The sequence below is a fragment of the Branchiostoma floridae genome, chromosome 8, assembly GCF_000003815.2.
Source record: "Branchiostoma floridae strain S238N-H82 chromosome 8, Bfl_VNyyK, whole genome shotgun sequence".
Lineage (NCBI taxonomy): Eukaryota > Metazoa > Chordata > Leptocardii > Amphioxiformes > Branchiostomatidae > Branchiostoma > Branchiostoma floridae.
This window is the reverse complement of record NC_049986.1, coordinates 8,357,140-8,367,391: the sequence shown is the minus strand read 5'-3', so window position 1 is coordinate 8,367,391 and position 10,252 is coordinate 8,357,140. Positions and strand designations below refer to the sequence as shown.

The 10,252-nt window shown below is 40.1% G+C and overlaps 1 protein-coding gene across 1 annotated transcript in view; it reads right to left on the bottom strand.

The window, feature by feature from the left end:
• Positions 1–10,252, bottom strand: part of LOC118421184 (collagen alpha-1(I) chain-like) — a gene marked incomplete at its 5' end in the record, with an annotated part of 73,947 nt that overhangs the window by 15,626 nt on the left and 48,069 nt on the right. The window contains 20 exon segments of the mRNA XM_035828346.1: positions 296–349; positions 931–984; positions 1,217–1,324; positions 1,513–1,566; positions 1,704–1,757; positions 1,894–1,947; positions 2,316–2,372; positions 2,713–2,766; positions 3,116–3,169; positions 3,500–3,553; positions 3,997–4,050; positions 4,224–4,268; positions 4,677–4,713; positions 6,922–6,975; positions 7,100–7,153; positions 8,453–8,506; positions 9,270–9,323; positions 9,587–9,640; positions 9,759–9,803; positions 10,061–10,149. Of these exon segments, the coding sequence (XP_035684239.1) occupies positions 296–349; positions 931–984; positions 1,217–1,324; positions 1,513–1,566; positions 1,704–1,757; positions 1,894–1,947; positions 2,316–2,372; positions 2,713–2,766; positions 3,116–3,169; positions 3,500–3,553; positions 3,997–4,050; positions 4,224–4,268; positions 4,677–4,713; positions 6,922–6,975; positions 7,100–7,153; positions 8,453–8,506; positions 9,270–9,323; positions 9,587–9,640; positions 9,759–9,803; positions 10,061–10,149 (1,137 nt within the window).

Genomic DNA, 10,252 nt, shown 5'->3' with positions numbered 1-10,252 from the left:
GGATGGAAACATCAGATTTTAGTACCATTGAATATCACAGTTTTTAAAACAGGTGTAAACACAAAATCTTGCCGTAACTTAAAGATGACAAACTGTATATTAGATTAAAGAAAATAAATCTTCAGCTCACCATTTGTCTTAACAAGTAAAACTTGTAAAAAAGAAAACTTAGTCTCCATTGCTGTCTTTAAGTAAAAGCAATGAAAGTGCATTAAACTTTAAAGATGATATTTTGATAATGTCATATAAGTGTATGAGGACTTTCAGAAAGGAGTACTATGAAAATGTTCCATACCGGCTCACCAGGGTTGCCTCTGCTTCCCTTGACACCTTCAACCCCTACTTTCCCCTGTAATGGCAATGCAAGAGAAGTAAGCAATATATATATATATATTTCAACTTGTTCAAAAGTACTGGATGATAACATGAAAAACCTGCTGTGAGAAGCAGGCTTGGGATACACAGCATCATAGTGAACTTTAGAGAATGGATGAAGAGAAGATAGATCACAGGGACGGTAGAAGAGATAGCCACATAAATGATGGGTTGACATCATAAGGGAACACTTCCACCTTTACAACTTGCTAAGTGCTGGCACCTGGGGGTCTACCATCAAGTCATAACATGTACATGTGCAAGGTTGCGTACGTAATGATATATGTTGATAGATTTTCTAGGACTCCATGTCATCTGTATCTCGGTTATATTTTATCTGACCCTTACGTCCCTCAAGACCTCAATAAAAAGCAGCCTGCAGGCCGATTTGAGCTTCCCATGGATAAATAAAGCCTTAAACAAACACTTGAGATGAGCCAACAACGGACAATAAACTGGATAGTAAGTGACTGTATGTATAACTGTGCTATAAGGATTTTAAATAAAATAAAGATCATCATTATGAGGATTTTAACAATTGTTTGATAGACTTACAGTATGTCCAAGTAATCCCACTTCTCCTTGAGGACCAAGATCTCCAGGGTTTCCCTTTGAAGATAAAATATTACAAACACATTGATATGCAAATATAGTCATGTCTATGAAGATATCTGAAGGATACGAAAAACACTACATCTTTGGTATGACCCGACAACAATGTATACTGAACCTGCAACCTCGCAGATAGAAAGCGAGCACTCTACCATTGAGCTATTTCACCGGTAATATGCAACTTTTGTTTGTAACGTGTTGTTTGAGTAAATTATCAAGATGTTCCTACCGCATCTCCCACCGACCCTCTGCCACCCTCCTGTCCTTCGGGCCCAACTGGACCTGGGTCTCCCTGGAACCCAGGGAAGCCGCGGGCACCACGGTTACCACGCAGGCCCTGCGGAAAAAAAGCAGTCCGGTGTCAGACTTGAAAAAAATGGATGCACTACAAGAGTTACGTCCTTGTGTAGTATATATTACCAGTACTATACGATGTGATCTTCATGCAACATTGTAAATCCTTTGCACTGTACTGTCAGTAAAACGTAGCTGACAGTATTGTGAGTAATCTTTTAAGACACATACCTTAGGGCCATCTCTGCCAGGGCGACCTCTTTCACTGGTTTTGCCATCAGCACCCTTTTTCACAAGAGGAAAAATAGCATTAACACTATAAAAATCACTTTCTATTGTACTGTAATAAGAAATTGTTCAATGGTTTGGATGCTATTTCCGTCTATGACATTGAAAAGAAAGAAAGGAAAAAAAGTACTTACAGGAGGTCCAATTGCACCAGGTAACCCCACTGGTCCTGATGGTCCCTTCAGACCCTAAAAATGGAAAAAATATACATAAAAAATTATGAAATCATTCCCAAAAGCATTCATACATGTATCTTTCACAAAATGACACTTCAGCAATGAGCAATGCGTGAGCAATCATTACAACTACAGAGTTGTCTCTTACCGGATCTCCTCTTTGACCCTGTTGACCAACAGGTCCTGAATCACCTGGGTAACCCTGAAATAGACAATTAAAGTAAACTTAAGATGATTTCTTATCAAACCAAGGACAGTATATACGGATAAAATGCTCTTGGTCAAACTCACGAAGAAAAACAAACTAAATTTAGTATTTCACTTTGGCCAAAACTTTTATCATTGCTTCTCTGCAATTGTGCCAGAAGAAAGTATTCTAAAGAAGGAATTTGATGATGATTACGTCTAATAAGTATTTACAATTACTGAGATAAAATGAAAAAATGAACGAATGACATTTGCCTATAAACTAAAGATCTAGACTTACATTTTTGTACATGTGTACCTCATGGCAAGAGAAAAGACCATTTCGTGTCAGCTTCTTGTCAAAGTCACAAGTTTAAGACTTACCTCTTGTCCCTTCTCTCCTTTCTCACCAGGTTCCTCAGATGCCAGACCAGGGGCACCCTGGGTATAGAAAATAAGATTTCAGTTGACTTACTATTTGTGCCTCTCATGGTGTAGTATTGTTTTGACAGTGGTTTATGCCCATTCAAGAGTAAACCGAAAATGTAAGCCAACATAGATATCTTGGAGGGGCCTGCTATAAAAATTGTTAAAATATCAGGGTCTGTAATAATCTATTCAAACAAGCAAAAGAGAAAAATTCCACTAAGAGGCTATCACATGGATGCTGAGAGAAGCACTTTTCTTATCCACATGTATTACGTTCATCCTGAAAAAAGGTGTAACATTGTTTTATAATTATCAGTTGGGCTTTGAATCAGAAGCTGAAACAAAAACTTACAGGTGGGCCATCTTTTCCAGGGGGTCCAAGTTTTCCCATAGCACCTTTGCTGCCCTGGAGATGAAAGAACGTGAATGAAACAAAATCAACAATAACAAGAACGGCTTTGTTTTGCTGGTGGGACAGTAATAAAAAATAAGTGATATGGCTTATGTTTGCCAGCTCTGATTGGTTTGTTGACTAATGTACCGGGTTCACAGGGTATAAACTTCATCACTAATCATGGCCATGCCAAGATTTCTTTCATGCAGTGTCCAAGCTTATATATCCTGTGTTATTCCAATGCCTCTGGAATACATGCTATAGCTGCTGTTACTTTGAAGCTGAGTTTAACCACACAGTGTATGACAGAGTACCCTACATGAACATGTGTAGCGACAAGAGACATGAAAGGGACACTCACTCGGGGTCCTCTTAAGCCTTCAAAGCCTGGTGGTCCTGGCTCTCCATCTCTGCCCTAAATAAAAACACACACCAAACATATTTATCATCTGATGTAGACAATACATGTATGTAGGGATGCAATCATTATTAGAACAAAGAAAAATAGACCATGGATAATAGTCTATAGATAGACAAGTATACCTTACTATAAGCATCTATATAGAGGGTGACTTTTGTAAATCAAAGCAGTCACGTAATGGCTCATTTTGGCATTCAGAACGAAACTGGTTCAAGATCACTTTGGCTTTTTTCATCCATCTATGAGAGTTATGCAGTGTAACTGACACATCTGATTGTTGTTAAAAGATAACTACTTTAAGCACATGATGTCTTGCGGAGGTACCTGTAAGCCTTGGTCCCCGACAGTTCCCATGGCTCCCCTGGCCCCAGGTTCTCCCTGCAGGTGCAGTGTCAGGTGATTAACCCAAGATTTATGTACAAAGACAAGACTCAATCCATCTGGACTGACTAAACAACAAGCACATGGCAACCGGACCTCCCATTACAGCTATCAAAACATCAATCAACCCTTTCATTTTCAAGGGTGGGCTTTAATGGGTGGAAATCTAAAACACAAGTAGACGACTTTCATTAAGAGTGGACGCGCTATCGGCAACATCGCTATGTAAGATAAGCGCGATGATTGCCTGAAGACGACGTTTTCCTACAAAGTCGTAAACAAGGTTTGCGGACCTGTCCCTGTTTCTTGTCAGGATACACCTAGGTCTGTTGGCAATAATTCAATTAAGAAATGTAGGTTGTGGATTATAATTGGACTCATTGGAGACTGTCCAGATAACTAAATGATAAATCATAACATGAAGGCAAAAGTGTACATACTGGATCACCGTCTTCTCCGATTTCACCAACAGCACCTTTGGCACCAGACAAGCCCTGTGTGTAAAAAACAACAACAACAACACAATATGATGTATTGTTGACATTCCACATGCAACTTAAGTCAACTTAAGAAAAGACCAGGCTTACTGGACATACAAAATATGACTAACAAGGCTTCTGACATTGTTAACTTAAGGGAAAGTTGATTTCATTTTAAGTGTACTTGCCTTAAGTCCTGGTTCACCTCTTGGGCCAAGTGGTCCGAGTCCACCCTGGGATCATACAAACATGGGTTTGTGAGCATACAATGTACTGCACCACTGTAACATTACAAACAGTACGCTAGTCTAGTTGACTTACAAAACAAAACTGTTAACCACATAATTCAAATCTAAACTCAACGACAATACTTAAACAGCAATGTCAACTAAATCGCCTTTTTATCAAGATTTCAATCATCTTTAATCTTCTCCATAAAAAAAACTGAATCCGAAAAAACACATATCAACAAACATCATCCCACATGCAATTACATCACGATAAACTGCACACAACACTGTTAGGATGGCTTACATAATGCTCTCTATGCCCAGAACTATTTGGCGCCCAGTGTGCGCAGAGCTTATAATGTTCTATGAGGGTATGAGATGTGAATGGGAGGTAACAGCTTACTTTCTCACCATCTGGTCCCGGTGGCCCCTGGATACCTGGAGGACCCTACATGGAAGACATGAGAAGAAGAGATGTAGACAGCTGTAGTATACAATGTACATAATAATTGTGGTCGGTCAATGGAAGTTAGACATCCAGGAAATAAGATACATCAAAAAACAGTTACTCAAACAACTGCATATGATTCTGGAACAGTCAGACATTTCAGATAGTATCTACTAACACTGATGAAAGTGACAGTGACACAGTGACATCGATGAAAGATAGTGAATACGATCTGAAACGTCTGACCATTTCCAAAATCAGTTCCTTGAGTAACTGTGTTTTGGTGTGCATGTAATTGTGGTGTTGGTCACTTGTGCTTCAACACAAGTCACAGCATGGGTGACTGTAACAAATGAAGCTCCAAACATGAGTAGTCACCTTTTTGATGAATGTTAAACATCCAGAACATAAAAGATATATCAAACTATAATGGTGGGGTCGTGTGGCATAACTGGCAAAAAAAATCTGCTGATATGCATCCAATCTCTTGCCCTTAAGCTAAATTGTAAAGGACCCTTTACACGACTGTCCTCACTTCACTCAGGTCTCTAGAGTCAGATGTTTCAGACAGCATGTACGAGGGGCGTTCAATTAGTAATAACTCTGACTCATTTTCCATAGCAGGAGATTAATGAAACTTGGCACAGTTATTAGTCTTTCTCTTCATAGGAACCACCCAGAGTTATGCATTTCTCCCATCGTTTGATGCAGCTCTGGACACCGTTTTTGTAGGACACCCCAAGTTGGTCCTCCAACAGATGCCTCATCAATAGCAGAAGAGGGACGACCAGGTCTGGGAGCTGTTTCCACAGACTTCCGGCCATGTTTGAATTCAGGATGCCAGCGTTTTACAAGGTCATATGACGGGGCATCATCAACATAAGTTTCTTTCATTTCATCAAAAGTCTCCTTTGGTGTGCGTCCTTTCAAATACAAAAACCGAATCACTGCGCGACACTCAACTGGCTCCATTTCACACCTGGTCCATTTCACACCTAACTCAGTTCAAACACCAGTAAATCAGAAACCACAATTAGTTCAGAGCTCTTTTTTGAAACATAAACTATAGATATATAAATCATTACACATGCAAAATTTCATTTAGATCAGACACTTGGAAGTGAGTTAGAGTTATTACTTATTGAACGCCCCTCGTACATGCACACTTTCATCAGTGAACTAAAAAATGAGTCTGAAGATAAGGAAAGCCACAATCTCACAATCCATCTAAGCTTACTCATTCTTATTCTCACAAAACATAAAGAGTTTAAGACAAAAACTAAAGCTAAATCCCTTCTGCATCTGGTATTTCTCTCATTAAAGATTCAGAGTCTCTTAAGTTCAATGCTGTTTGTCATGAAAGGCATTCTCATCTGTGTTTTATTTCCAGTCCAACATAAATCCTGAACTTTTAGTGGACAATGACAAGGCCTTTAAGCTATAGGGTCTGGTTCATGTCACTTGCACCTTCAGGCAGTGGGTTCCTTTGGCCTTCCCTGCCCGTGTTGTTGGGCTGAGGACCTGGACCCACATATCACTCCCCTGCTGGGTCTATAAACATGGGGTGATGCGTTCCTCCCATGTTGTTAGACTGAGACAAATTGTCATGGTGCCCACATATGTCACATCAATGCACGGCACAGTCAAGTGGTTAGTAACCCTCCTCTGGACCTAGAGTTCCAATCTCACCTCTTATTTTATCTAATTTTTTCTCACAGCATGCATGGTACTGGAAAGGTTGTTGTCCTTAAAGCCCCTTAAGTTTACAAATGAAGAATTTAGCTCAGCCGACTTATTGGCAAGCACCAAATGGACATTTCCACCAGAGTATGACTGGTGTTTGGGCGATCACGCGGGCTTTGGACAATTTTTAGCAGCTCGGCCAGCATTCGTGGGGCACTTCCAGCTGAATGAATTGTAAGGCTGGCTTTAGGATGCAGCGTTAAGCTGTGGTCCACCTCTCATTGTGCTAATACTATACAAAGTGTCTGTTTACTGTCATGACCAGTGGAATCAGTGAGCTTAACAAGTCTGAGCTCACTTTCATTCATTTTCACGCCGAACATTGACTTACAATCTTCTCATCAGGACTTTTCCTTATCTGATCTTATCAAGGAAAAGGTTGCAGGTACAGCAGTTACAAAGTACTGTTAGGTTTCTAACACCTTGTTTTTTACGGCACAACATTACCATACAATATGGGCTTACTTCTTTGCCAGGTTTGCCCTCTGATCCTGGAATACCTTCCTCTCCTTGTGGACCCTGAAAAAACAAAATTCCTTTGTCAAAGATTGTCAAATATTTATGCTCAAATCACCCATCCTCCATAAGACATCAACTTTAAAATAGTAAAACATTTTAACAGACAATGATCATAATTTCTCACCGCAAATCCGATCTTTCCCCTTCTGCCGGGTATACCTGGGATACCTTTCGGACCCTGAAAGAAAAGGTAGGGAGACCACCATGTTTTAGATTTTTGGTACTCTGTAAGAAATACAAATAACTCATCTAACCAAGTCTATAATCATAGGCAGTCACACATAGGTTGTCAAGGAATTTTCAAGCAGGCTGTGACAGAACCAACTGCATGCAGACAAGGTTTTTCGGTCACAAGATATCTGAATGTACCACTCTGCATGACTACCCCTCTGTGCTTAGTTTGCAAAAAACCACATACCAGCTTTTAAACCACAGGAGGAATGTTTACAGAAACTGACATAACTTTTAACTATTTGAGTTTCTATTGTGAATTACATGTTGTAACGTTACAGATATAAGATATAACTTTATTGCACAACAATTGTACGAGGTACAAAGTATGGCATCTACATAACTACAGTGCTATAACTTAACTTAGGGCTTATCTAACTAATACAGGAGTTGTAGTATGGGATAAGTTTCTTACAATCATTGGAGGCTTTTACAATCATTTGGGGAATTTCTAATGTCAAAACCTTCTTTGATATATTTTCCTATATCTGCCATGCAGGGATTGTCACATGTCATTATGTATCTCAATTTGCACTTCAGGTCCATTTGGATAAATCCTTGTGTACAAAATGACAGCCTTCTGTATAGAGAATTGCGTATATCGGAATATTTGGGACATACAACCATAAAGTGATATTCGTCTTCGATTAGCTCTGGACAGAATGGACAAACCCTCTGGTCAATAGGGATTTTTTGGAATCTTCCGGTTTCTATATTTAATTTGTGACAGCCAATTCTGAGTTGTGTGATTGCCCTACGAACGTCAAGGCTCTTTATGGTTGAAATGTAATTTTCTTGCTTGTAATGCTTGTTCAATGTAGAAAGAGATGAGAGTTTGGAATTGTTTCGAATAGAGGAATGCCAATTTTGCACGTATATATCTTGTAAACGTTGTCGTAACTGAGTGGTGATTGTGTCTATGTGGTATGACCTCGGGTTCAGCCATATGTGTCCAAAGCCTTGGTAGTTGAGGATATTTTTTACGTGGACAATCCAATCATGTTCTCCGAATGAAACAGTATTGTATGCCTCACGAAGAAGGGCATCTTCGGGCAGATTAACTAAACGATGCCAATATTTCACAAGTTGCATTTCTGCATCAATCCTAGCTGGGAAAGTTCCCAATTCTCCCCTGACACCATCGTTTGAGGCTTTGGCATGAATGCCTAACAGAAATTTTTGGAAGCGCATGTCAATGATGTCAAATTCTGGAATTTGTTGATTACATGACATAAAGAGATCTTACTTCTGGGCCAGGTGGGCCAGGTAGTCCAGGTGGGCCAACAGGACCTTCATGACCCTGGAACAAACAATTATCAATCCTTAACATTATAACTACATGCATGACTGTACGGTATAACTTACATGATATAGGTTGTCTGCAAATGGATGCTAGAAGCCATTATTACTTAAAATGAGATACAAATGTACACAGAGAAAGAGAGGAATTAAATGGAATGTTAGCACTACAAACAATACCCAGCAACAACTACATAATTGTTGAAAATCTATCCAGAACATGGTTTGCCACCAGAGAAAAAGATATGTTTCATTCATTCCTATAAGTTGTTCTGTACACATGTGAATCGTCAAGGGCTATCCAGTTATGCTATCATACTAGCCTGGATACCAAACCCCAACCTCAAAAATATCTTCTGTGTTGGGGTCTGGCAGGATGGCTGTAGAAATGTTCTCGAAGGCCCTTGATCAGAGGGAGGAGAACCTAGGATTTATGACCACTCACACCACAGGTAGCCAGCAGGCTATCACAGTAGCGAATCAGGTACTTGGTGGCTACTGTTATGGATTAAAAAAATACAGTTGAGGGTCTTTAACCAATCATGGTAGGGGTGTATTACCTCCTGCTGGTCCTGCTGCTGTTCTATTGGTGGAGTTTTTTGCCCACTATAAGGGGCAAAATTGAGAAGAAGGCCTATCCCATCCGGCCAGACCCCTGCACGATAGATACTTGAGATCGGGCTGGGGTTTGGTAACCAGGCTAATATCATACTGTATCCTAACACCTTGTGCAAGGACAGTGGAAGGAGAAAAGTGAAACTTACATCTTCCCCTTTACCACCTGCTGGACCAGGCTTGCCACCTGGACCTCTGTCTCCCTGGCAACATGAATACATTAACAATTGTTAGAGTCAACAATGTTCTGCACATAGGAAACATCAAAGTTAATACATTTAAGATGTTCGACAGGCAAATGCTTTGGTCACAGGATAACAACTTGTGTAAGACTACTTGAAAACATCACTACCTGGAGGGACAGCATACCATCTGAATACCATTGAAACATTTGCATACACACCATCTATGCATGTGTCTTACTTTGGACAATCAAAGATAAAATGAGGTTGAATATTTGTGTTACCTTTTCCCCAGCAGGCCCGGGAATACCAGCATCACCTGGTGCACCGATTTCTCCCTTCAGAAAAAAGAAAAAAATACTGTCACTTTGTACAATAAAACTTTCAAAATACCCTCAATATTCTATCAAGAATATTCTATACATACATGCACGGGTAGTAAAAGTGCCGACTTACCGGCCCACCAGGTTCACCAGGTCCCCCAGGGTCTCCCTTGATGCCCTATGGAACAAATAGAACAACATGTACCAACTGATGGCATTTCAGCACCAAGGAGAGTGTTAACACATATGTATCCAATACATGATAGAAACACAAGTGGTCTTGATTTTTCCTAATTCTACAAGCAGCTTGTCCTTAACTGCTTTCATGATGGTTGCACCCTCTAAAAGCATGACTGTATTTGGCCTTGCAGGAGTCAGCAGACTTTGTAGAAGGCTCAATGCTCCATATATGAGCATAGTAGCCTGGAGTCCAGCCTTGTTAGCTTTGGTTTGGTCCCAACAGTCTCCACTCTGCCCATTGGGAGAGGACCAAAGCTGATAAGGCTGGACTGCTGGCTACAATGCTATTGGGACAGCATTGGGATGTATCTGTATCTGTATCTGTATCTGTATCTGTATCTGTATCTGTACCTGTATCTGTATCTATATAGCCGGTATGACTGCCTT